The sequence below is a fragment of the Notamacropus eugenii genome, chromosome 2 (genome assembly GCF_028372415.1).
Source record: "Notamacropus eugenii isolate mMacEug1 chromosome 2, mMacEug1.pri_v2, whole genome shotgun sequence".
In the NCBI taxonomy this organism is placed as follows: Eukaryota; Metazoa; Chordata; class Mammalia; order Diprotodontia; family Macropodidae; genus Notamacropus; species Notamacropus eugenii.
Window position 1 is genome coordinate 16,539,079 of NC_092873.1, and position 27,830 is coordinate 16,566,908.

The following is a 27,830-nucleotide window of genomic DNA, read 5'->3' on the forward strand; positions in this document are numbered from 1 at the left end:
TTTCTTGGCCTTCTCCATCAGGAGTTTGGAGGCACTGGGGGGAGCTCACTGTACTTTTTGCTAGTTTGCCCTCTTGGCTTCACCCTCCCCCCATGACCTCTCAAGGACCTTTTCTCAGTCTTCTTCCTTCTTGGCCTCTTTTCAGCCTCTGACATGACTGATCACCCTCTTTTCCTCAATTCTCCCTTCTCTCCAGGTTTCCTAAACTTATCCCCTGGCTCTCTTACCTGTGTGATGCCTTTTCAGCCTCCTTTACTATACCTTCATCCAGGTCATGCCTGTTAAGTGAGGCTGACCCAGGCTCTTTTCCTCTATACCGTTTTGTGGTTTCATCAGCTCCCATGGGTTCGGCTATCATCTTTATGCTCATGATTCTGATATTTACTCATCTAGCCCTAAACTCTCTCCTACCTTCCAATCTCACATCTCCAACCACCTTCTGAACATCTTAAGTGCATGTCCTCTAGACATGTCCTCTTAAACTCAATACGCCCAAAACAGAACTCACAGTCTTTCTCCAAAGCCTGCTCCCTTTCTGACTTCATCATTACAACTGGGAGCCTCACCATCCTCCCACTCACCCAGGCTAGCAACCTAGGGCCACCCTCCATTCCTCCCCCTCCCTCACCTCTCCCATTCCCCTTCTGTTGCCACATCTTGTCGATTTTACCTTTGCAACCTCTCTCATATACATCTACTTCTCTTCCAACCCTGCCCTCAACCACGTCACAGCTTGGACTACTGCAACACACTGATCTTGATCTCTGTGACACAAGTCCTTCCCCACTCCAGGGGATCTCCCTAAAACCTAGGTCTGACCACACCTCCCTACTCAACCATTTCCAGTAAGCCCCTGTGACCTCCAGGGTCAGGCTCATGTTTGGTGTTTCAAGCCTTTAGTATCCAGGCCCCTTCTCACCTTTCCAGACTTCTTCTATCTCACTCTTCTCCACATAACTATAATTCAGGGACACTGGCCCCCTTGCTGGTCCTTGTCTCCACACTCAATGCATTTTCACTGTCTCCCAGGCCTGTAATGTCCTTACTCATCCATCGCCTCTGTCTCCTGGCTGTCTTCTGGCCTCAGCTAACATCCTACATTATATAAGAAGCCTCATCCTGGTCCCCTGTAATTCTAGGTGAATTAGGTGACCTCCAGTTTACCCTGTATGTATGTATGCTGTTTGTCTCCCTATTTGACTGTGAGCTCCTTAAAGCATGGCCTCTGTACTAACCTTTCTTCGTATTCCCAGAGTTAGTACAAGGCCTGGCTTGGAGTAAGGGAAGAATAATTGCTTGTTAACTAGGTGACAAGTCATTGAACTTCCCTGGCCTCAGTTTCCAACACTAAAATGAGGGGGGCAGAGATCAGACAGCTTCTGTGCCCATGATGAGCCTGGGAGCCCAGGTCCTCCAACCGCTGAGTCCAACACTCCATCCACTTCCCCTGATGCTGTTCAGCAAAACCAAGGAATAAGCTCTCTGTTAGGGCAAGGCAGTATCTCAGGCTGATATTGTCATTAACCTCTGCCTTTTCAGATCCTAAAAAAAAAAATTATTCCTAGTCCAATTTAAAAATAAAGGGGAAAAGAAATTGCTTTGACATTGTGAATGTATTCAAATGAATAAATGATACAAACTGTGCTGTTATACTGCTGTTGTTGGAAGGGCAAATACTGGGAGTAGACACGCCTGCTGAATCCTGGCCCGCTTTTTCAGTTGGTCCTACAAGAAAGCAAAACACTGGGACTTAAATGAGAAGAAATCAGGCATAGTGAAAAGCATCTGTAAAAGCTCAAAAAATCAAAACTATCTACAGGACTATTTGTGCATAAGGAAAAAAAACAGGTGAACCATAGATAACTGGAAATGGTCTTTTTGCTGAATTCACTCAGACTGAGTCCAGGTACGCCATTCAGGGTCATGTCACCATGGATCACTCCTAATATGATCAGAATTAAATCATTCACTGGCCTTTTGAAACAACTTCTGTAAAGTTTCTCATTTCAAGATCCTAAGAGTTAATGAACACAAACCAAGGGAACCCATGACTGCATCACAGTTAGTGTGTGTGTGTATGTGTGTGTGTGTGTGAGAGAGAGAGAGAGAGAGAGAGAAGTTATGAGCCAAGATTTTCCATTCTTTTTAAAATACTGCATTTTTTGAGAGGCAAAGAAAACACACCCAACCACACATACACACACACCCCATTGGCATGCCATGTTCCTGCTAACAACCTTTAAACATCACCCAAAAACAGAGTTACAGGATTCAGCCTAGGAACTGAGAGGCTAATCCAAATTCAAATCAGTTTAAGAATTGTCTTTTGAAACAGCATATCTGCTGTTGGACTATGTATTCATAGTTACACATATATTTTTCAGTGATTCCAGTAAAAATAAAGCACTACAGGAAACCTCAAGAAATTAGAATGGTTGGGGAAAAATGAGTGTTTCAGAAAATGAAGGGTTAGCAGAACATCCTTTCTTTTCAATTCCTATTGAAAATCTTTCTAAAAGGCAGTAGCCTTTCTTGCCTTCACATTACAACGAGAACCAAACTGCTCTTTCTCTGATGACTGAGAACTTTGTAAGGTCTTTCTTAAGATCAGTTATGACTATGCAAAGGAGAAAGCTGGTAGCATGTAAGCACAGGAATCTGGACTGTTAGTCCTAGGTCAGCCACAAACTTATGGACTGACTCTGGACTGCCATCCCCGTCATGAGATTTTTGATTCTTTAGCTATAAAGACTAAATGTCTGAGACCTTCCAATTCCAGAGAGAAAGGAGAATTAGGCTGGAAACACGAACCCCCAGAAGTACTCAGGGTTTTGAGAAGAAAAATGAATGTCTGGTTGCTTGTTTCCATTTCATCCATTTGTTTCTTAAATGTGGGGGGCAGGAGAGAGAGAGAGAATGCCCATGAATTTAAGGCTCTGCTTAGTTAGTGAAGGCTTTTCCACATGCTGTTTGAGTGGTTACTCTTTCAGCCACATAAAACTAAAGAGCCAAGACTTTGGAGTCCAAATACTTGGTCTTCAAGTCCCAGATCTGACATTTATCAATTGTGTGGATCTGGACAAGTCATTTAGCCTGATCGGGCCAATACAATAAGAATGACAATGCTACGTAAATCAATATACTTATCCAGTGCTGTACCAGTCAACCTCCCAAAAGAATATTTCATAGGACTAGAAAAAATAATCACCAAATTCATATGGAGAAACAATAAGTTAAGAATCTCAAAGGTAATAAAGAAAAAAGTAGGAGGGGGGAGGGGAAAGGAGACTACCAGTACCAGATCTCAAATATACTGCAAAGCAGTAATCATTAAAATGAGCTGAGTATAAGTGAAAGAGAGAGAGAAGGATCAGTGGAACTAATTAAGTACACCACACACAGAAGAACACAAAGAGATATCTTGTGTTTGATAAATCCAGAGACTTGTCACTATTTGACCAAAAGAACTGAGAAAACTGGAGAGTAGCCTGGCAGAAACTAGTTTTAGACCAGCACCTCATACCATATACCAAGACAGGCTCCGGATGAAGGCATGAACTCAGAAATAACAAGTCACATCCTAAATAAGTTAGAAGAGCAAGAAAGGAATGAACTCTCCGATCTACAGAAGGGGGAAGACTTCCTGACTAACAAAGTGATGGAGAAGACCGCCCAAAATAAACTGGACATAAAATATACACATTATTGCACAGACAAATCTAATACAAATATTAAAAGGGAAACAGGTAACAGAAAAAATCTTTGCCACAAGTTTCTGCTAAAGGTCTCATTGAAGATATATATGAGAAACTGATGTAAATTATTAGACTAAGAGCCACTCCCCAATCAATAAATCACCAAAGGCTATGAACAAGCAGTTTTCAAAGGAAGAAATTCATATATCAACAATCAAATGAAAAAAATACTCTTAATCACTAACCAGAGAAATACAAATTAAAGCAACTTTGAGGTACCTATGAGATGGGTAAAAGAGAAAATGATCCATGTTACAGGGATTGCAGGAAAACAGGTAAACTAGTGTACTGCTTACAAAGTGATCCAGGCATTCAGGGAAGCAACTGTGAAATTCTTGCATCATAGCCAAAAATTGAAAACTTGGGAGTATCCTATTAAGGAATGGCTAAGCACATTGTGGGGTATGAGTATAATGGAATATTATTGTAACATAAGAAATGATGAAATGGACAATTTCAGAAGAAACCTGAAAGTTCTCTATAAATTGATGCAGAATGATGTGAACAGAACTAGAACAACGACAACACTGTAGAAGAAAAATAACTTTGAAAAACTTCAAAACTTTTATCAGTAAAACCAGTATTCCAAGAGAATAAAGTTGAAACATACCACTCACTTCCTGAGAGAAAGTGACAAACTTAGACTAGAGAGACACAAAGACAGAGAGGGAGACAGGAAGTAAGACAAAGACAGGGAGAGAGACGGAGAGGAAGAAAGTGATACATGTTCAGACATGGCTAACGTGGGAACTTGTCTAACTACGTAGATGTGTTAAAGGGAACTTTCTTCACTTTTGTTATTATGTTTGTTTTTAAATTTACTCAATAGGGAGTGGGGTAGTAGGAGAGACAAGTGAATTTTGAAAATACCTTATTACCTGAAAAGTAAAAATGATAAGCTTCTTTTTAGAAAAGGAAGTAACTTAGCTATTCTAAATCTCAGTTTGACTCATCTGTAAAATGAGGGAAATTCCTGCACCTCATAAGGTACACACCTCATAAGGTTGTCATAAGGAAAGTGCTTTTTAAACTTTACAGTGCCACAGATAGGAGAATTATCAGTACCATTCCCAGCATTCTGCTGCACACTGCCCTACATGGCACAAATTTATTCTTATTGGACTTCAGGAGTCAAAAATAACAAAGACAGAAGTGAAAACAGTTCCTGTCCTCAAGATGCTCATATTCTATCAAGGAGACATGGACATACATGAGGTACATGGCTGGAGGCAGCTTGAGCAGCTCAGATGGTCCAGAAAGGCTTTGTGTGCATAGTGACTCTTGAGCTGTCACATGAGATTCCCAGAGGCAGAGCAACACCTTCTTTTCTTCCAGGAATGTTTTAGCTCACACAAAACAAAGGCAATAGGTCTAATGTGGGCTAGCACATCCAGCAGTCAAGGCATGGACAAGCAAAGGCAAGGAAATGGAATGGAAAAGTATTCACTGAGTGCATACTATGTGCCTCACACTAAAGATATAGAGAACAAACTCGGCCTTCTGGGAGCTCTCATTGTACTTCCAAAAGGAAAAGGTGAGAATGGAGTAGGTTCCAGGCATGAGGCATGGCCTATCAGCCCATGCGCAAGAAATGGAGTGCCACAGGTGAAAAGCCAGATGCTTGGCTACGCTGTGAAGTCCATAAAGAGGAGTGACCAATAAGAACCTGGTCAAAGCCAGGCTGGGAAGGATTTCAGATGTCAAATACATGAGTTTATTCTTGAAAATACAGAGTGTCAAGAATGTGGTCAGTTACGTACTCTAAGAAAATCAAGCTGGCATCTCTACAGATGATGGACTGACTCAGAAAGAAAACTGAGGTAGGGACATAAGTCAGTGAAGACTGGAACTGAAGCATGATCGTTTTGGAGGTGGAAGCCACAAGGGCTGGCTCTCTGAGAAGGCAGCAGGCCTTAATATGAACACAGGCAAGGCCACAAAGGAAATGCGTCTGGGAGAGAAACAGAGACGTGAGGGTTATGGAGTCCTGTTCTGGACAGTTTGGGTCTGAGGTGCTCATGGAACATAGAGCAGGTCAGACCAGGCTAGAGCTCAGGAAAGTCTTGAGCTAGAGATACAGCTCTGGAAACCTTCTGTAGAGACAACTGAATCCATCAGTGACAATTGCAACAAATATATTTTGGAAGTGTTTTGGTAACTCAGAAATTTGCATGGAGCAGCACCATCTCTAATCACAGCTGCTGCTGAGACCTGCACAGTACCTGGCACATCACAGGCAGTTACTAAAGGATTGCTGACTGAATGGAAAATCAACAGACCTAGAGAGACCTGGGCTCCAACCTTGGCTCTGCTCTGAATTACCTAAAGCGTTACCTTGGCCACATCTCCAGGCCTAGGTTTACTCCTCTGTAAAAGGATGGAACCAGACACAATTTCAAAAGTCCTTCCAGTTCTCATCCTGTGATCCCTAGAATTTATAAAGCATGTCACAAAATGTAGACCTTTCCAAGTTCCAAATCCACTACTGTGTGCTGATTGTAGGACCTTTGTTAATACGTTAGCATCTAACAAACTGAAAAGGTCAGAAGTTCTTTCCTTCACTTCTAGGAGGTGTCCTTAGATTTCAAAGGAAAGTTCCCAAATGGAGCCAAGCAACCTGACTTAGGGGCAGGAGAGCTACCTCAAGGGCAGATGAGCTGGGTTCGTGTGGAGGGGATGACACAGTGACTGTGGGAACCTTCCAAGTCCCCAAAGAGCTCTGTTCTCTCTCTCTCCAGATTCTGGGCAGAAGAGCTACAGATCTGCACCTATGGGAAATCCCAAAATGAATCACAGTCAAAATTTGGTTTCAAAAGCCCATTTGTTAAAATGAGGAGAGAGTGAATGCTTTAAGAATGATTTGGAACACTTTAAGAACATATCCCATAAAGGATATAAATCCTTTACACATATAAATCCTGCCATAATATATTTACTCTGTACCAGAATGCAGAACAGCAAATCACACTCTCTGACCCTACAGTTTCTAGAAAGTCCACGTATTTACAAAAGCTTAGGCTCCTTAAGAGGCAACCCAATTAGGCGAATCCTTAATAGAAAGTCCACGTAGAGCATCTCAAAAGTATACAATGTTTGATTTTTTATATCATCCACCATCCTTTCCACCAAAGAAAAGACCCAACCATAAGGTTTCTACCAGGATACAATGTTTCTAAAACAGGATCCTTACTCTAGAGCTGGAAGGGATCTCAGAGGTCACCTAGTCCAACCCCCTTAGTTTACAGATGAGGAAACTTAGGCCCAGGGAGGCTGACTCCACAGCTGGTGCTCTCTCTATGCTAAAATGTATTTAAACTATTGTTTGGTACCTTAGTTTTGTTTTGTTTTGTTTTTCAAGAATTTGCCCTAGTCTAATTCTTCCAAAATAATACTAGCTAACATTGACAGGATGCTTTACAAAATGCTTTCTTTCTCAGTTTGATCCTAGAAGGCAGTAGGAGGTTACAGTGTCAGATACGAAAACAGTCATGAACAGAATTGCCAAGCGAAGAAAAGTTTCCTTTCCTAGAGTGTCATGTTAACAACGAGAACTTTAAGAGCCATCCATCACAAGACAAAGCCGTTTTCGTAAAACAAAGTATTAAGTGTGGGAATCCTGGAATTCTAAGGGAGAAGGACCAACCTATGATTTCATTGGTGTGAAGCCCTTCCAGATGAGAAAAAACTCAACTGATGCAGTTAGTTCCTTCTCTATAACTTAAGAATCTTCAGGAGCTTCCTAGAACAGAGGTGGGGAACCTGCAGCCTCAAGGCCACATGTGGCCCTTTGAGTCCTTGGTTTTGAACTTTTGAATGAGTCCAAGTTTTATAGAACAAATCCTTTTCTTAAGGGAATTTGTTCTCTGAAGTTTGGATTTAGTCAAAGGGCCAAACTTGAGGGCCTTGAGGCCACAGATTCCCCACCCCTGCCTAGAGCACCAAGATAAGGTCATACAGCCAAGATGTGTCAGTGAGAACTTGAATGCAGCTCTTCATGGCTGCACTACCCCTCTATCCACTACAGCAGAGGCCTGGGCCTGAGGCACAGCTGCCAAACCAGAACAAAATGTAACTGGGAAATAGTTAACAAAATAAGTAAAAATACAATAAAGCACAGATGATGTTAATACGTGGCTTGCTAAGTCAATGTGTAGCCAGGTCTGGCAGCCCCCACACCACTATCCGTACCATGCCATACCATACCATACTGTACCGTATCATACTGTACCATCTCATACGGTACCATGCCATACTATACTATACTATACCATACCATACTATGTCCTTTTGGGACTTTTCCCCCCATTATCATATATGTGACAGAAAAGGCAGTATAACACTTGGAGTCCAGAATATCTGGGCTCAAATCTCACCTATTACAGGCAGTGGACCAGAGACCTGGGCAAATGACTTAACCTCTCAGGGCCTCAGGCAATTCTCTAAAATCACAGACTGAGAACACAGCTAAAATTCTAAAACAAATTTGTAAAACTGCAGTTCTTCCTTTTATTATTTCATCCATTAAAAGTGACTCCCTAAAAAAAGGCTGCTCCTAGTGGAAGCAGGAGGCCTGCCCTGGGGCCCCTACTTAGTGTTTTCTCCTCCTTTCCACTACAGTTTCAATACAACTCCTCAAACCAGGGGACCTGAACTTTGTTGGCTTTGGAGAAGTTTTCCTACCCAGGCTCCTTACTCATCTTTTAAGTCTAGAAAGTTCACAAATGGAACCTGTAGAAACTTCCAAATGTCACAAAGAAAAAGCGGGGAGGGGGGAGTGTCAGTACTTCAATGACTGTCGTTTTGCTCTCTTTTCAAAAAAAAGGAAACGTACTCAAAAACTTTAGAAAATTTTCTCCAACTGAAGTTCATATTCTTTTCGTCAGCTAAAAAAAAAAACAAAACCTGATAGAACACCAAATTCTCTACCACACTTTTGGTTTCAGTCCCCTGAGGTAGAAAGATTCAGGTTAAAAATAATTTAAGTTTCACCATTCCCAGGGCAGGTTTCATAAAAGTTGAGTAACAGCTAGCAAGCAGACTCCAGGTGGCAGGACCACAGCTGCCATGAAAAAGGGCCTCAGTTCAATGTTCCTGCGCAGGAAGGGGAGCCTTGCCCTAGGTGACACACAGGTTGGTACCAGAAGGCAGGGCCTGGGTTTCAAAGGGTCTGGATTCCAAACCCTGTCTTCTTTCCTAAGAGGAATTCTGCCTGTAATGACTAGCCCGGGCCCTTCAGCATCTCCCTGTCTCCATCCTTCCACCCTAATATGGCCAAAAGCATCTGCTTCAAACTTTCTAGTCCAATGGGATGGAAAAGTCTACAAAGGAAGGAGGACCTTTAACGGGGATCACCCCCTGGTGGGGTCACTCACTACTGTGCTCGGTGCCCAAGGGTGGGGCAAACAGGACCGGTAGAAATCAAGTTCAGACGGGAAACTTCAACTCCAACCCACCCCAAAGAGGGCAGTCTCCTGATCACCAGGAAGGATGCCCCATTCCCCATGTCACCCGGCAGGGGGCCACAGGGGAGGGGCCCCCTCACCCTACTGCTCCGGGGCACAAGCAGGAACACGCGGAGAAATGGAGGGGGTGGAGAGAAGGAACCCACCTACTCGGGAAAAAGCCCAACACCAAAGCAGGGGGAGGAGCCACGCACAAACTTACAAACGGAGCCAGCTCCGCCAACCCCCTCGTTGTACACGGGGGGAAACTGAGGCCCAAGAAGGGGAAGGACCCCCAAAGGCCAACTAGCCTCGGCTCTTCAATAGAAGGGTAAACTGAGGCCCGGGAAGGGGAAGGGGTCTGATCGGAGGTCCTGGTCTAACGACCTCATTAGACAGACGGGAAAACTGAAGCCGGGACGGCCTGGAGACCACCCGGTCTAAGCCCCTCCCTTTACGGAAGAGGAGCTGAGGGGCAGAGAGGGCCGAGGACCCCCGAGTCCACTCAGTCCTGCGGCCTTCTTTTACAGGGGCGGAAACTGAGGCAGGAAGGGCCCGGGGCTCGGGGGGCGTGGGGTTACCTGTGTTCTCCCCGCTTTCTGATGAGGCCGCCGCCGCCGTTCCCAGAAAAGAAAACATGGAGCCGCCTCCTCATCAGCCCGGGCGGCAGGGGGAGGGCGGGCCGGGCCGGGCCGGGCCTGAGGGAGGGCGGCCGAGAGGGCGGGCAGGCGGAGCTGGGCGGGAAATGGGCGGGGACTCGGCAGCGAGAAGAAACGGGCTGCGCACGCGCACCCGGGCCCGGCCGGCGGCGAGGCCCGCGCAGCAGCCCCGCCCACCTCAGCCTCCTGGGAAACGTAGTACCACTCTGGCGCTCACTTAGGCTCTGGGGCTCCCAAGAAACCACAACTCCCAGCAGTCCATGCGGAATCACGGCAGCAAAGAAGGGAAGCTCGACTCTCCGGGGCTCAGCCTCCCACGGAACCATAACTCCCAGCAGGCCAAGCGGCGACGCAGGCGCTCAGCGGGTGGCCTGCCTAGGTGCTTCCTGCGGGCTGGACCGCGTGTCCGGTGCTTCGTGTCCAAAGCAGCACCCACGAGGGTCCAGGCCTGTGCCAGGAAGGGCTGCTGCTGCAAAGCTCAAAATAAAGAAAAGCAGGCCTTGCCCTCCAGCGGCATCCCCTCTAGTGGGGATACATAGGCCGCGTAACCAGATCTCTTCGCCTTAGTGTGACACTAAACTACCACTCCCAGCAGGCCAAGGGGAGGGTGGGGGAGGGGGAAAGGAAGAGGGAGACAGTGGGGGCCTAGAGCTATGCCAGGCTGGAGAGATCAGCCTGTCCAGCCCCGGGGAGGGGAACACTGTAGATGAGGCCCAAAGAGATTCAGTGTCCACCGCCAGCACAGGGCAGAGAAGGCCTTCTGCTGCTAAATCTGGGGCTGTCTGCAGCCAAGCTTCACCCAAACCCTTCATTTTACAAACGAGTAAACCGAGGCCCAGGGACGTCCTCTGTCATGCCCAAGAGCACAAGGGTGAAGGTTGGCAGAGCCAAGCGCAGGCCCCAGCTGAACTTAAATTCCCTGCCTCGGGCTCAGTGACCTTCAGTACTCGGTCAGTCAATGAGCACTTACTAAGGGCACAGTAATGTGCCAGGAGCCCAGGCCAGCCGTATTCAATTCCATTTAATTTAACAAGCATTGACAGAGTACCCACCTAATCAAACGCTGCACCTAGAACCAGCAATCAAAGGAAAATGAAAACAATCACATTCTACCGGAGAGAGTTTTGGTCCTGAAACACTCTCAGGCCACAGAAATAGGCTGCCCTTCTGTACTGGTTTCTGATCTCCGTGACCACCAACTGTCTGTGTAACCTTGGGCAAGTCCCTGTTCTTCCCCAGACCTCTGTTCTCCAGTAAAACGAGGGGTGAGACTAGATGATCTCTAAGGACCCTTCCCATAAGCCTACAAGTGAACCATTGCTGTATTTTCAAAATTGCACGGATCCCAGGGAGGAGGAAGAGGATGTGACTGAACTGCGATAAAGACGGGTAACCTCACTTCCAGGAGCACAGTCATGATCCAGGCTGTCTCCAGGATAATTGCTGTGTCATTAGTGGCCCTCAGGCACCCTAGAAAAGAGCCTTCTCTGCCGCTGGCTTTGCTTAATGATCGCCATCCATCCTCTGGGTCATCAGACCTGAGGCACACACACAGACACACACCCTCCTGACCACTTTCTTTCAGGCTCTACGCAGACAAATGAGCCTGAGGAATCGGGTACAAATGTGGGACCCAGGAGCAAACATAGAGCTGAAAGGCATAGTCCAGCTCTTTCATTTTACAAGACACAGTGAGGCCCAGACAAGGAGTGCCCTTTGAACCGCTGCCTCCAATTCCCAGAGGCTGTGCCCAAATGCTGGTTCTTGTTCATCCACTCAGTGAGCACAGGGCCTCTTCCTTACCTAAACTGGATCCCAGTCAGGACTCAACACAGGACTGTGTATACGGTCATTACTCAATAAATATTTGGTTGCTAAGTGATTTTGTCCAGTCCATGGTGGCTCAGAGTGGCCTTTTCAACAGACAAGTAGAGTCAGGAGAGACCTGGGTTTGAGTTCTAATCTTGCCCCTGGGCAGCATCGTGGGCTTGGGCAATAGCTTCTTCCTTGTTGAAATGGGTTCAGGTAAGAGCTGAACAAGCTGCTTCAAGTGACTGACATTAGGAAAAACACTTTACTCACTTTATTAGCGTGAATTCTTATTATTCTGGTGAGTATTGAGGTCACAGGAGACTATTTATAATAATCGCTGATGCCTGGAATTCTTTAAATACATCATCTCATTCAACATTGGCAGCAGCCCTGTGATGCAGGAGACACAAGTATTCCTGGTCCCATTTTACGGAGGTAAACACTAATGAAATACCAAATGACTTAGCCATTGTGACCCTGCCTGTAAGGGCCAGGGGCAGCATTTGAACCCAGGTTTCTCCTGACTCTGTCATCCTGCCTGCCATGATGTACATATACATGCTGTGAAGCAGTGTGCAGAGCATAATACAGTATAACACAAAAGACAATGGTAAGGGTCTATCATGAGAACTGGCATTTTTATAGCCCTTTAAAGTTTGCAACGGGCAGCTAGGGGGCAGCAGCCACAGTGCACAGAGCCCTGGACTGGGAACAGGGAAGTTTCATCTCCCTGGGTTCAAATCTGGCCTCAGACACTTCCTAACTGTGTGACCCTGGGCAGGGCATTTCACCCTGTTGGCCTCCATCTCCCTATCTGTGAAATGAGCTGGAGAAGGAAATGACAAACCACTCCACTATCTCTGCCAAGAAATGGCATCATTAAAAGCCGGACATGACTGAACAAGAATAAAAGTTTGCAATGTATTTTATCAATATTATCTCAGTTGATCCTCCAAACTGCTGCTTGAGAGAGGAATGACTGATGTTATCATTCCCATTCCACAGATGAGGAATTTGAGACACAAACAGGGTCAGTGACCTGCCCAGGGTTTCTCAGCAAGAGCCATGTCTAGAACCGCTGACCATGAATCAATCTGTCAACAAGCACTGATCACCATCTATGTGCCTACTATGTGCCAGGCACCACCAAGGTCCTGAACATATCAAGACCAAAAGGAATCCATTCCTTCCCTCCAGGAGTTTCATGCCTGGCCAGGAGGCAATGGGTCTATACTGAAGAGAATACAAAGCACACACCAAAGAAAAACCAGGGGGTTGGAGGAGAGGAGGCCAGACAGGAGGCCGGGGAGGAAGGTGGGGAGGAGGCCAGGGAGGAGGCTATGGTCCTCCTTTTTTTGCCTGTGAAATCTCATAATAGAATCCAGGGGCTGGCTTCTCCTTAGACCCACAGACTTCCAACCTTGGAGATCCTCCACTCCAGCCCCCACTGTACAGGTGAGGCCTTCCCAGAGGGAAGAGTTTTAGGAGTCATAAATGGCAGGGCTGGGAAGGTTCAGAAGTTGGCAGAAGAAGAAATATCTGGGTGTGGACCCAGAAGGAACTCCTGCTTTCCATGCCACTGACCCTGCCCTCTCTGCTGGGCTGCCCTGAAATGGCACACTCACACAAATACACACATATATACACAAATGCACACACACTCATATATACAGATGCTCACATATCTGTGTGGTGGTGGTGGTGGTGGTGGTGGTGGTGGTGGCGGCGGTGGTGGCTGCACAACCCAGAAATAGGCCGTCTAGAAGCAGCTGCCTGAGCAGCTGGAATGTGCCCAGGCAGGGGTGCAGGCACAGGGCACAAGTAAATATCCCTCTGACCTCCCCCCACCCCCAGCCACAAGGGAGTTTTCAGGTGCACAGGGTCCTTTACTGTCCCATTAACCTTTCCTCCACTGAAGGCCTTCTCCCATGACTCATCGTGATTTGTGGGTGACCCAGGGTTCCATAGGCAGTGCCAGCAGAGCTCAAGCTGTGGCAAGTCCTAGCAAACTGGAAGGACTCCAGTCTGGGCCTGCTGCTGGACTGTGGGTCTGATGTAGGAGGCCCAGCCTTGAGAATTTCACTTGCCAACTTCAAGGCTTTGAAGGGTGATTGGACAGAAGGGTTGGAGAACTGGGGGAGAGGGGAGCATAACAACCCTGAATAACTGCCTGGTAAGTCGGGGGAGGGGAGGGTTTGCCCCAGCAGGGAACAGAACAAACCATAGATCAACCAATCTAGTCAATCAGCCAGCACCTATTAAGCAGCTAGGAGCACAGGATCAAGAGCCTGGGGTCCAGAAGTTCTTGTTTAGCTGTTTTCTCAGTTGTATCTGACACTTTGTGACCCCACTTGGGGTTTCTTGGCAAAGATACTGGAGTGCTTTACCATTTCCTTCTCCAGCTCATTTTACAGATGAGGAAACTGAGGCCAATGGCTGAAGTGGTTTCCCAGCATCACACAGCTAGGAAGGGTCTGTGGCTGGATTTGAACTCAGGTCTTCCTGACTCCAGGCTGGGGCTATCAGCCTAGAACACCACCTAGCTTCAAGGGTCTAGAAAACCTAAGTCAGAATCTGGCCTGGGACACTTCCTAGCTGTTTGAGCCTGGGCAAGTCCCTGAAACTGTCTCAGCTTCAATTTCCCCAACTGCAAAATGGGAATCATAAGAGCACCTCCTTTCCAGGCTTGCTGTGAGGCTCAAAGGAGAAAAGTTTTCCAAGAAGCTGGGCACACAGTAGGCACTATAGAAATGCTTGGCACATAGTAGGCACCATAGAAATATGTATCCTCTTCCTTTCCTTTTTTCCTCCCCTGGGCCATGTGCTATGCTGAGTTCTAGGACTATAAGACAAAAGCAGAAGCTGAGGCCATTGAGGAATTTCCATCCCAAGGCCCTCTGTGCTGCCCAGCTCTAGTTGGACTCCTTTACTCAGTAAACTGGTCACCAAATCAAAAGGGTGTTTTGTTGTTTTGAGTTTGAAAGGCCCCTGAGAAAGATCTTTTAATCCAGCTTTCCTCTTGATTTGTGACCAGGCCTGGAGAGTTTGGGTCACACTGGTAGTACCCATTCAAAACAAAGTTTGAACCAAAGCCTGTGAATCCAGATTGCATTCCACCACACCACTGGTTTCCTCAGTGCCAGATAGACAGGAGTTTTCTCCCCTTCCCACTCCTTTTCTTGCAAACTGGAAAGTTGGGACCACAGTCCTGGTGCAAAGTGTACGGCCTGGCCACTGTCCAGGTGGTGTTTACAACAGCCTGGAGACTGTGGAGTTGTGGACTCTAAGCCTCAGCCCTCACCCCTGGGTCTCCTTGGGCACAGGTTAACTTTCTTCTCCACTGTAAAATGAAAATAATGGGAGTGGCGCCTCTTTGTTGTCTTAAAGCCAAGGCAAGGAACATTTTCCAATATCAGCCCTTTATAGTTGGGACTAGTTTAGGAAGAAGACTGGAGGGGTAAACTCTGCACAGATTAGACATTCAAAAGATACTCATTAATAAATAGCCAATAAAGAGCCAATGGTAGACAATTAATACTCATTAATAAATAAATGGAACTATTGGAAATCCTTCAGCAGGAAATTAAATGGTGGTAGACATTTAAGTAGGGGCAACTGGGTAGACAGAACTGCCTGAGTTCAAATCTGGCCTCAGACACTTACTAGCTGTATGACTCTGGGCAAGTCACTTCACCTGCTTGCCTTAGTTTCCTCATCTGCAAAATGAGAAGGAAATGGCAAAATCTCTCCAGTATCTTTGCAAGAAAACCCCAAATGGGGCCATGGAGAGTCAAGTCACTTAAGTAGATAGCAAGGGTTACAGAATTACAAGATGGACGGGACCTTTGAAGCCTTTTTATTATCCTCAACTCCCCCGTATACCCCACCCCACACTGGAACTCACACACACATTCCTATCTCACCTCAGTGCCTTTGCAAAGACTGTGCTTAGAAGTGAGCCAGAGCCAGAGATAGTTAAATTCATTGTCAGCGCTCAGAATTCAGCCAGATTTATAGTTTTGTTGATTGTCCAGACTTAAGAAAGTGGAGAGAATGTTAACAAAGTCCATTAAGCCCCTGACTGTTTCTGAGTCCTTTGCTCCAGTCTGAGATGTGGTGGTTAAACATTTCCCAACATCCCCTTGGATTGGCCAGGTCCCTTGCCTGGAATGTTTGTTCTTCCCATTGTCTCCTCCACAAACACCAACATCATGTTGTATGCTCTTATTTATAAGTCAATAAGCATTTATTAGGTGCCTACTATGTGCCAGGGGTACAAATAAAGGTGAAAACCGTCCCTGCTTTCCGGGAGCTCCCAGTCTAATGGAGAAACAACCTATCAACGACATACAAACAAGACACAGACAGAAAAAATTGGAACTATTCACCAGAGGGAAAGCTCTGGCATTAAGAGGGACCAGGAAAGGCTTCTCATAAAAGATAGGCCTTTAGCTAGGTTTGAAAGAAAACAAAGAGACAGACATGATGAGGGAGAGCAGCATTCCAGACTTGGGTCATGGCCAGCGCAAATGCCTGGAATTCAGAAATGAAGCGCATTGTGTAAAGAACTAGGAGGATCGTAGAGTGTGGAAGTTGAGGTGGGAGGAGGAATACAGTGTAAGAAGACTAGAAGGAGGGGTCCAGGTTTTAAAAGGTTTTGAAGGCCCAACACAGGGACCCTGGAGGTAATAGGGAGCCATTGGAGTTTACTGAATGAGGAGAGGGATGGTATGGTCAGTGGATAGGGAGAGACTAAAAACAAGTGAGGGGGCAATCTGCTGGAAGAGGTGGATTGGAATGGGATCCCTTATGCATGTAGACATGGAATTCCCCTCCCCTCTAATATAAGCCCTTTGAGGACTGTTTTGTCTTTGGGTCCCTAGTTCCTAGCACAGAGTATTTAAGTGCTTGCTGAATTCAATGAAATTGAAGTCAATTCATTTTACAGAGGTCTGGAGACAAGGAACTTGCCCAAGGATAAGCAGGTAGGTAGGAGGGACCAGACACTGTGAATATGTCACTTAGCCCTTTTGAGACTCAAATGCCTTTCCTACAAAAGGAAGGCATCTGAAAAAAGGGAAAGGATAAATGTTGGAGACAGTGGAAAAACAGGCATCTGCTAGTGCACCATTCATAGGGCTGGGAGCTAGACCACCAGAGTGGGCACATTCTCCCAGCTCCCACTGTCATTTGGCTACAATAAGGTGCTGCCTTAGGATATACCTTGTACCTCACGATCCAGGCAGTCTTGAGACCCTGACAGAATACAGCCCGAGGCTGGTCTTTGGGGCTCACCCTGAAAGCTCAATTTCTCCCTTTGGCTTGTTATACACCAATCAGAATTTACTCTGGGAAATCTCCAAATGTAACGTGTAACTGGCCTCTTCTGACCATCTCTAGGAGCGTACATTCAGAGGCCTTCTGGAAATATCAGTAGGTTCCAAGGACAGAATGAGTCATCATTTGGGTCATGGAGGGATGCCATACTGCCTGGCTACTTCTGACCATAGCAAGAAGCCCCCTCCTGTCCTGCCAGCACTCCCTTCCAATTGACCAATTCTTGCTGGAATTTCCATTTGGATTTGACTGAACATGTTCCATAGAGCAAAGCCATGCTGGTTAAATTCAGGTAAGTTTTTGGATGGGGGGAGGGAAGAACTCCCCTAACCAACTCTCTTTTCATTCTTTTGTAGCTTTGAAGACAGTAACTATGTTCTGCTTCCCTAGCACACTCACAGTCTCTAGCATAGCCCTTCATTATATACAAGGGGCTTTAAGAAATATTGAGTTGGTTTTAATATATATCAGTCAAAAGAAAGAAAAGGAAAAAAAGGAAATCACCTGGTGGAAATAAAGATTAAAGACAACTTATTTGTCTTTAATCCTTTAAAAAGTTAGCATTTCACTACCTAGCAGTGCCAGATCTCAAACTATATTACAAAGTGTAATAATGAAAGCTATCCAGTACTGGCTAAGAAACAAGAGTAGTGGATTCATGGAATAGATTCACGTTACATAGTAATATATGACAAGTCCACATTATATAGTAGTAAGTGACTATAGTAATCCAGTGTTTGATAAACCCCAAAAAGACCCAAGCTCTTCAGGCAAGATTTTACTACCTGGCAAAAATTACTAGGAAAACTGGAAAGCAGTTTGGCCAAAACTAAGCACAGAGCAATATCTCAGGCCATATGCCAAAATAAGGTCAAAGTAGATAAATGATTTCGACATAAAGGGTGATTTCATAAGTAAATTAGGGGAGTATGGAAAAAGTTACCTGTCAGATCTATGGATAAGGGACAAGTTTATGAGCAAATAGGAGATAGAAAGGAAAATGGGAAGTGAAATGGATAATTTTGATTACATGAAACTGCACAACAAAATGAATGCAGTCAAAATTAGGAGGAAAGCAGGAAACTGGGGAAAAAATTTACAGTAAGTTTCTCTGGTAAAGGCCTAATCTGTCAAACAGACAGGGAATTAAGCCAAATATAGAAAAATAAGAGCCATTCCCCCATTGACAAAGAACACCGACATAAACATAAAGTTTTCAAAAGAAGAAATCAAAGCTATCAACAGTCAAATAAAATGTGCTAAATCACTATTGATTAGACAAATGCAAATTAAAACAATTACAGAGTACCAACGCACAACATTCAGGAATGACAAAATGTTGGATGAGGGAAAATAGGTACATTGATTAATATTGGTAGAAGAGTGAACTAGTCTAATCATTCTGGATAACAACCGGGATCTATGTCCAAATGCTATCAAACTAAGCATACCTTTTGACCCAGCAATACCACTACTAGGTCTGTAACTCCAAGAGATCAAAGGAAAAGGATCTGTGTGTACAAAAATATTTATAGCAACTTTTTTTGTGGTGGTAAAGAATTGGAAATTATGGGGATGCCCATCAACTGGAGAATGGCTGAACAAGTTGTGATATATGATTATGATTGGAGTACCAATATGCTATAAGAAATGATGAAAAAGATGGTTTCAGAAAAATCTAGCAAGACTTTTATCAACTGATGCAAAGTGAACTGAGCAGAATATTGTTATGACGACCAATTGTAAAAGACTTAGCTACTCTGATCATGTCAATGATCCAAGTCAATTCCAAAGGACCCATGATGAAAAATGCTATCCACCTCCAGAGAGAGAACTGATAAACTCTTAAGTACAGATTAAAGCATATTTTTCACTTTTTCTTTCTTTTTTTTGGGGGGGGGGAGAGGATTATGTGTGAGTGTGTTTTCTTTTGCAACATGGTTAATGTGGAAATATGTGTTGGCTGATTTCACACATATAATTACTATCATACTGTTTGCCTTCTCAAGCGGTAGGGGAAGAGCAGGAAGAAGAGAGAGAATTTAGAACCAAAACTTTAAGGAATGAATGTTAAAAATATAAATGGGAAACATTTAATGAAATAAAAATATATTTTAAAAATATTTTTAAAAGTTAGTTTCTTTGCCCCTTAATTGCTACTGTGGGGCAGCTAGTCAGGAGGACCTGAGTTCAAATCTCACCTCAGACACTTGACACTCACTAGCTGTGTGACCTTGGGCAAGTCACTTAACCCCAATTGTCTCATCCTGGGTCATCTCCAGTCATCCTGATGAATATCTGGTCACTGGATTCAGATGGCTCTGGAGGAGAAGTGAGGCTAGTGATCTGCACAGCCTTCCCTCATTCAAAACAAAATCAAGTGCAAGTCATGTCATTATTTCTCTGATGGCATGGTCTTCTTCGGCAATGAAGGACCAACACACACACACTTGCTACTCTAGGGTGTGAAAAAATAATAGCAATAACTGACCTCTCTATGGCTCTCTAAGGTTCACTAAATCCTTTACATTTATTACCTCCTTTGACCCTCTCAAAAATGCTGTGAGAAGGTGTCCACCCAGGTGCTATTATCCCCATTACACAGATGTAGAAAACTGATAAGCTTCCTAGGTGGGTTTGAACCCAGACTCTGTTGATTCCAGTCTAGTGTTCCAGGAGCCTGGAAGTCAGCTCTTTCCACCCGCCTTGTGTTTGGTGGCTGGCCCTGGCTGCCAGGTTTCAGCCGCCTGCTCATTGTCTGAGCTGCCAGAATAAGTCTTTTTCTTTCTCTTGCCCCACCTGTCAGTTACGCATGTATTTGAATGGATGTTATCGGGCCTTGTGCACAATTGCCAAGGAGGCCTGCGCTGCCCTGGGTCGTTTCAAGGGCTGTCTCGGCACGGCTTCTGCTCCCCGTGGAAGATGCTCCCTGCAGGCCTGGCCCAGGCACTGTCTTTTGTTCCTGGCTCTGCTGCAGCGACCACCGCCTTCCCTTGTCTGGGTTTTCTCTGACCTCTGAGGCTGTTGTCAAGGGCGGGCTCCAGAAGGCTCCTTCCATTGGTCTAACCTCTCTTCCCCTGACTGGCTCACCCTCCTCCCTGAGCTGGCATCTTTTCAGGAAGCCAGCATGTGGCTTCGGCTGTGGCTGCACTGCCATTACTGACCAGTCTCAGCAGAGACAAATTTCATGGGCTGACTTTCAGCCATCCCATGGTAAGCAGCGGCTGGCTTTTAAAGGAAACTGCTTTTTCCGAACATCTGAACCCTCAAGGGGTCTTTGGTCAGCCCCCAGGGTGGGAGTCGGCACAATGGAGCCATGAGCAGGCCAGGTGGCCCCAAAGGCAGTATTCAGTATTCGTAGGGCCCCAGAACTGGAAGGGATGGCAGGGGACCTGCCTGGACCAAAAAATACGGACAGGTGGTCGACTAGGTTCTGTTCAAAAGCCTCTTGTGAAGGGACATCTCTCTCCCCTCCCCCAAAGCATTCAGACACACACACAACCCATTCCACTTTGGCACCTCTCTGCTGACCTGCCAAGAGGTTTGCTAGAATTTCCCTAAAGTTCACTGCCCCCAGTCTGCGACCCTGGGCCTCGTGCCCCATCACCCCCATGCCCCCGATGCCCGCTGCTCCCCCAGGGCCTTCCCTTCGGGTGGCCTGGCACCACTTGGTCTGCGGACCCCCGAGGCCCTTTTGGGCCCCAAATCTCGGCTCCTCGGGTTTCCTTCGGGGCAGCAGAAGGGCAAAGGCCTGGGTCGTGGGCAGAGAAGGCTCCGTGGTCTGGGTCTCACCCAACACTCCTGGGCCGGGCCCTCGCTGAGGACGACCGCTAACGCTCGGATGGGCCCCGGGCCGGCCGCTGACCACGGCCCCGCCGGGACAATTTCTAAGGCCTCGCACCAGCGGCCGCCCGAGCGCGGCCCTGCAAGGCCGGGGAGGGGGAGATGGCGGGGTGCCAGAGGCGGCGGGGCCTGGCACGGCCTGGCGCCCGAGGAACTGCCCTTCTTGGGGGGGCCGGGCAGGACGGACCGCAAACGCGCGCACCGGCATTCACCCTTGGGGCTGGACGCTGCTGGACGCTCCCCCAGCCCCGGGACACGTGCTCCCAGGAGCCCGGACTGCGCCTGGGGGCGGGGCTCCAGGGCCGGCACCGCCTCCGCCCCTCGCTCGCTCCGCAGGAGGAGAGGGAGGGCTGCGGAGGCGCGCGAGCGCGCGGGGGGAGGGGGAGAGCCTGCGCCTGCGCACTGGCTCCGCTGCGGCTCGGCACGGCCGCCGCCCACCTCCCCCCGCCGGGCTCGGGGCCGCAGTGCGCCTGCGCGTCCTCTCCGGCGCGCGCCCGAGCTCGGCGCCCCTCCCCCGCTCTTTTTGAGCCCGGCAGCCCGGCAGGCAGTCAGTCAGTCGGTCGCTCGGTGGCTCAGTCGCTCGCCGTCCGCCCTCGAAGCCGGAGCCGCTGCTCGCCGCGCCGTCGTCCCAGTCCTCGTCTTCTCGCCTCGCCTCTGCCCTTCCCGCCTCCCATCGGCGAGGCCATGGCGGAGCCGTCGGCGGCCACCCAGTCCCCGTCCATCTCATCGTCGTCGTCCGGGGGCGATGCCGCCGGGGCCGCGGCGGGCGGCGGGGGAAGCCCCGGGACCTGCCCAGGCCTGGGGGGCAAGAGCTGCGCCTGGTCCTGTGCGGGTGAGGAGGGGGAGGGGCGGCGAGGAGCGGCGGAGGGGGAGGGGCGACCCCGCGGGGCGGCGGGGAGGTGGGGGAGGGAAGAGGCCGGGGTCCTGGGGCTGCGGGGGAGGAAGCCGCAGGTGCTAACCCCGAGCCGAGCCCGCGGCTTTGCCCGGAGCGTGGGGGTGGGGGTGGAGCCGGGGCCCTGGGGTGGGGCCGTGGGAAAACATGGGCAGGGGGAGGGGAAAACGAGGGAACGCGGGGGAGGGGGAGGGCGACACCCCGCCCCCACTCTCCTCCGTCCCCCATAGCGGAGGGTGGGAAGGCCCTGGGGTGGGGGCGGCACGTTGAAGAGCAAAGGCGGGGAGGGTGTATCCGCAGTGGGGGCTGCGCAGCCCTCCTCGAGGGGAGACGGACCTTGGAACAGCCTCAGCCCCTCCTTTGCCTTGTTCCAGGTCTCCAGAAGGAGGGGGGCAGGTGATCCAGAGAGTGAAGGAGGAGGGGTCCACGCCCCGCCGGGGCTGGTAGGGCCGGCAGCCCCGATGGAGCCCCTACTGTGTGCGGGGGACCCTGGGGGGTGGCGAATGAGGCGGGGGCGGGTCGGCCTTGGATTGCGGGGCTGCGGGGGGGCGCCCGCGGAACAAAGCGGGGCGGCCCGAGCCCCCCGCGCTCCGGATCTGCACTGCGGATCCCCGCCGGAGCTCCGTCCTTGTGTCTGCGGCTTGACCTTGGGGCTGCGTGGCCCGGCCTCGTGGTCGCGAGGCTTCCACCTGGTCGGGGCTCCCCGGGGGGCCGCCGGCGGCCGATGGGAAACAAGTGTTTGTCCGTGTTTGCCTCGGCCTTCCAAATTGCAAAGGCGAGGCAGGGCCATTGCTAAGCAACTCGGCTTAGGGGAGGGACGTTCGTTCCACGCCCTTGGCAACTTGGGGTTTGGGGTAGCGTCTGCCCGGTTCCATCCTTTGATTTTCTAATGTGCACATGCCATTTAATTTCTATTTCGTTTCGTGACGTACATCAGTGGTGTCAAACTCCCATGGAAAGAGAGGGCCGCTAATCCATCATGAGGAGCTCTGCCAGTCTCTTTCTTTTAAAATATGTGGTTATCTGTGTTTTATTTTGTCAAATAATTACCAGTTATATTTTAAACTGATTTGGGCTTCACTCTGCTGTGTTTGACATCCCTGAACTAGCCCATAGTTCTGGGAATGCAACCTTTGTGCCTTATGGTTATGGAAGTATTGGCTAGAGGAAGCACTAAAATTTAATTCTAAAATTTGCATTTTTTGCATGAATTATGAAATCACTTCAGGGTCACTTCCTTCTGTTGCTGTCTGTTTTCGAAAAAACTGTCCATCTTTATTCATAGGGATATGTTGAAATGATTTTGCTACATAGGGCAGCTGAGTACAGCCTGAGTTAAACTGTCTAGTGACACAGCTAATATTTTCTTTCATCTTTATTTTTGGCATCATTTGCATTAGCCATAATTTTTTTCATTTATTGTACTATCCACTGCCGAGGGTGCTGTAACTGGTTTTCTCTGAAGAAAATTTTTATTCACCTTCATTTCCAGCTGAACCTTTCTCTTGTCCCCTTAGAACAAAGAAAAAGAGCTCCTTGAAACTAACCAGCATGTCAACTAAGTCTTGACAGTAGAGGTAGAACATTCCATACCCATAGTCCCCCTCTCCTGCAGAGAAGGGGAGGAGGTACATTTTTTGTCCATTCTTCAGGCCTGAACGTGGTCACTAAAATTACACAGTGTTTAGCTTAATTAGTTTCCTTTCCACATAATACATCTTTTGAGCTAGGTTTGCATCGCATCTTCATGATACGGTTAAATGTCACATCACTTTTTCTAGAGTTAATACTACTAATTGTGTGGGTACATATGTCCGTATGCGGATGTATCCTAAATGTATTTGTATTTTGTGACGATAAAGGAAATTCCTCATATGTAATGGGTATGGTCCTGGAAAATTGTGTGTACCTTAAACCGGTAAATGCTCTCGTTTTTGTGTTAACTTATATTATAATTTTACAGCTTTCTTCTCTTTATTTCTGGAAAAGTCAGCCCCAGTTTTCTCATTTATAAAATAAAGGGCGTGTTATGCATATCATCTCTAAAGTTCCCTCCATTTCTTATTTGATGTGAGCACAGAAAGTCACAACTTTTAAAGGAAGAAACCTTGCTTGGAAGCCTTTTGTAATTCATGTAATCAACAGTTTCCTAGCTTGTTTTTAACTGCCTATTTCTTCCTGTATATGTCACTAAGCTATTTTATCCTAATTTTCCTTGTGTCAGATTTGGAGACTCTTAGATGGTAGATAGGCACTGTCATTGCTCACACATGATAAAAATGAAGATTTTGTTTTGCATGTCTTCAGTACTTATTATCAAATACCAAGGTAGAAAGACTCAAATGTCTCCTTTATACAGTACAGTTTCTGTGAGCCTTCTGTATGCAACATCTCTATTTTTAGGTCCTTCACTTAATACAAAAGCTGCATATAAAGATACTCCAGTGTGTAGTCACCAGTTCATCACTGAAGCTTCCTCGTTGCAAAATGGTTTCCACAGCTCTAATCGTAGCAGTCAGCCTTCTGCTTGCGTAAAAATAAGATGAAGTTGGTCATTCCCAGCCTTAATTTTAAATACCTTTTGTTCTAATTTTAATGAGTTGGTGAAGTCTAAGGCATGTATCATAGTAGTATCCTTAAGGCAGTAATATCATGCCAAGCTATTTAGAGGTGTTTTTCTTAAATCCTTGTCGTTTTCTGTGCTGCTTTTCCTTGTTAGTACTTTTGTGACTTTTCCTGGAAATTAAACCAGCCAAGAAAGTCTAGATAGACTTGTTTGTTACCCTGTCATAGCTTTCTTTTAAAGAGTGATGCAATCAGTTTCTATCAAGGACATTTTGAATTTAGAGAATCAAGAATTAAAGGCAAGAAAGTCTTTATGGAATAATGCAGTGAACAGTTTTCTATCTTGGTTGGTCTGTCCAATGCTTTAGCAACTGCGAAACCTTAGGCAAGGTGACCATTAAGGTACTATTTACTGTTGTGTAAAATGTGAGAATGGAATTGAAATAATCTCTAAAGTGCCTTACAGGCTTTAGATTCTGTGAATTTTTAAACTTTTGAAAATAGCAAGAAATCCTGTGATGGGGAACTGGGAAACTTGGATTTCCTTTCTAGCATTTTTGTATGACCAAATACTGATGAGCATAGGAGTAAGAGGCAGGAGACTCTTAAGGTAGGACTGAGACTAGTAATCATGTGACCGTGGGCAGGCGCTTTTGTGTAAGCTCTGGATTTGTAGTTTCTCCTTTTGTGAGCTGAGGTTGTATTTTACTCTGACTGCCTCATGGACTTCTGAGATAATGTATCAGCAAGCTTGGTATAAAGTGGGAAGTGTTATACAGGAGATGCAGGAGGTCAGGTTTAATGGTGACTTCCCAGATTCCTGCCTTGGTTAAGGAAGAAATAAGTGTTAATGTTGGAACTGAAGTGAAAGGTACTCACCTTTTTTAAATGAATAGTAAGTCCAGGGATTTTATATAGTAGTTGCTTATGCTAATCCACATATAGTTCAGGATCTGTTCAGTATAAATTGAAATACATTCCCTCAGTCTTATGCTGTCATATGAAATTTCTTGTCAAGTTCTATAACTTGCCGTAGTATAGAGTTTACATTCTCATAAATGAAGTGCCAGAATAAACTCTGGTATTTTCCTCTAAAAAAAACCATCTTGGTCAGTTTAAAAGTAAAACAAAACGAGAATCACAGAATCCTAGTGTTAGAAGGGGTCTTGGAGCCGTGTATGTGGCTTTCATAGCCCTGCCCCTTCCTACCTTTCCAGTCTCCCTATACTTTATTCCTTAATGTCTTTTCTGTGATCAGTCACACTGGCCTTGTTGTTCCTTCGTTTCCTGACCCATGTCTTTTTGTTGATTAACAGACTTTTTGCTGGTGCCTGAGTATACCTCCTCTACCTCAGCTGCAAAACTTGGCTTGAAACCCACCTTCTGCTAGAAGCTGTTCTGTCCTCTCCTTCCCTCTCTCCCTCCAGCTCCACGTTAGCTTTCATTTCCACTCTATATCTTGTATCTTCAGAGTTGTTTCCATGTTATTTCCTCCATGATAATGTGAGCTTCTTGAGGGCAGGAATTCTTTTTTGGGTCATCAGGGTTTATCAGAGTACCTGTCACATCTCACACACAAATGCTTCTTGACTGATCAGTGCCTGGATAAGAACCTCTCCACTTTGGGTTTAATTCGCTTTAGTGGTAACTCCCACTGGTTCCCCTTGAGTGGGCTTTTTGAAAGTATGTTCACACTCCCAGTAGGCCATTTAAATATGTTTAAATTTGCTACCTAAATATTAGAGTTGTTTCAAAAAATCTTTGAGTACTTGAAAGTTGTTTTTTCACTATGTGATGTATGAAGAATTTGACCCATGGAATAGTCAGTGAAAGTTTATTATGGCAAAAGTTCCATGTGGAACACTGATGGAGGTCAGCAGCGCAGGCCTGATTGCTTTGTGCCCTTTGTGTTGGATAGGAACAGAAGTGGTGATCACAGACTTTGCCCTTCTCGCAGGGGGATCTTTTCCTTCTGCTACTAAGCCAGATGACCATTCTAGCCACATCTTAGCCCTGAGAGAAGGAAGGAAGGACTGGAGCTGTGTTCTCACAGAGTTGGCGTTATTGATGCTCGTTTATTCCCTGCAGTATTTTCACTGTAAGTGTTGCCATGGTACATAGTGATTGTCCTTAAATATGGAAACTCCCATCAATAGACAAGAGTAAAGAAAACAGCAGGTGAGGTGGTTCTAGACGATGGACTGTCCAATCATCCAAAGTTGGAGAGCCTGTTTGCCAGTCCTGAACATAGGAAGACAAGAAAGAAACAGTTCCCGCCCTCAAGTAGCTTAGGTTTTACTGGGGGGGAAACCAAGTGGACTTAGGTAAGTGGGTGCATGTTATCTGCAGAATACGGGGGCCTCCTAATGAAGTAGGAGAGATGGCTTTGTGTGGCATGTGTGATCTTGCTGTGTGACCTTCCTCAAGTCACCTAACTTCTTTGTGCTCTTTAGGTAATTCTCTAAGAATAAATTGCAAAATGCTAGGCTGCGTTGGTACAAGGATTTTCTTCACCCTCTGTTAATGAAATCCTAGTCCCCAAGCTGACATTCAGAGTAAATACAAAGTAATGTTTTCGCATAGATTCTGCTGGTGTAGTCATTCTGTCCCTATCCATCTTTCCTTCCCCAAGGTCCTTTCAATGTAATCTATAGACATAATTTACAAATAACAGCCATTCTGAAAAGCAACCTAGTAGATAGGAAATTAAGTGCAACTAGTTTACTCCGAGTTGTATTCTTTAAAGATTCCTAGTATTTTTTCCTTTCCAAAGATATTTTATTTTCCTGCCAGGAACTTTAAAAAATTGTTCATTTGTCTTTAGAATTTTAAGGGGAGTTTGGAAAACAGAATTGTGACTAGCGTTTGTTTTATTAGGTGTATTTTGCCAATTTTGAAAAAAAAGCATCTGCGGCTTTATTAAAATAGCCATCTGTGTGTACATTTCAGACATGTAAAGGAGCATAACCTAATGATTCAAGTAAGGAAAACCTGCATTTAAATTCTGCCCCTCACACTTAAGTAACTGTGTGATTATGGGCGAGTTGTAACCTCTCTAAGCTTGTTTCCTCGTCTGTCAAATGGAAGTAAACTAATAGCTAGCATGTATATAGCGCTTTAAAGTTTGCAAAACACTTTGCAAACATTATCTCATTTGATAAAAAGTTAGCCTAATCATCAACTTGAAATTTCTTAGCATTGAGGAGTTATTACCATTTTGTTGATTAGATGGGAGAGTATGAAACAGAAGGGGATTGAAAACAGTTTAGGGTCACCTGGGTGAGTTCACTGGAGAGATTGATACCTGGAAATTCAGAATATCATTAATTGACAAAGGTGGGATTGAGGTATTCAAACAAATGAAAGTCAGGGAAGCTCACTAAGTTTGTTATTTGAATACTTCCTTTTATCAGAAAATAATTTGGAGTCTTATGAGGATAATTTAATGGCTTTTGTGGGGAGAGAGTACAAGTTCAAGATAACCACAGATAAGATAACTTTGGAGTTGTAGGTTATTTTCCACTGA

General features: G+C 46.2%; 2 protein-coding genes across 5 annotated transcripts in view; one reads left to right on the plus strand and one right to left on the minus strand.

Moving 5' to 3' along the window:
• Positions 1–9,979, minus strand: part of ATL3 (atlastin GTPase 3) — a 35,552-nt gene extending 25,573 nt beyond the window's left edge. Inside the window, exons 1-2 of one of the 3 annotated variants that reach the window (XM_072638910.1) lie at positions 9,778–9,979; positions 1,641–1,725 (exon numbers count right to left, since the gene is read on the minus strand). Coding sequence is in view for 1 of the 3 variants with exons in the window: in XM_072638909.1 (XP_072495010.1) it covers positions 9,778–9,835 (58 nt within the window). In the remaining 2 variants the exon portion in view is untranslated. Of the gene's footprint in view, positions 1–1,640; positions 1,726–6,396; positions 6,419–9,777 lie in introns of those variants that run through there. The other 2 variants (XM_072638911.1, XM_072638909.1) reach the window with 2 other exon arrangements.
• Positions 9,980–21,391: 11,412 nt separating this feature from the next.
• LOC140524456 (reticulon-3) overlaps positions 21,392–27,830 on the plus strand; it is a 50,319-nt gene continuing 43,880 nt past the window's right edge. The window contains exon 1 of one of the 2 annotated variants that reach the window (XM_072638914.1): positions 21,392–21,679. In XM_072638914.1, the coding sequence (XP_072495015.1) occupies positions 21,532–21,679 (148 nt within the window). In that variant the 5' untranslated portion in view covers positions 21,392–21,531. Of the gene's footprint in view, positions 21,680–26,155; positions 26,403–27,830 lie in introns of those variants that run through there. The other variant, XM_072638913.1, reaches the window with a different exon arrangement.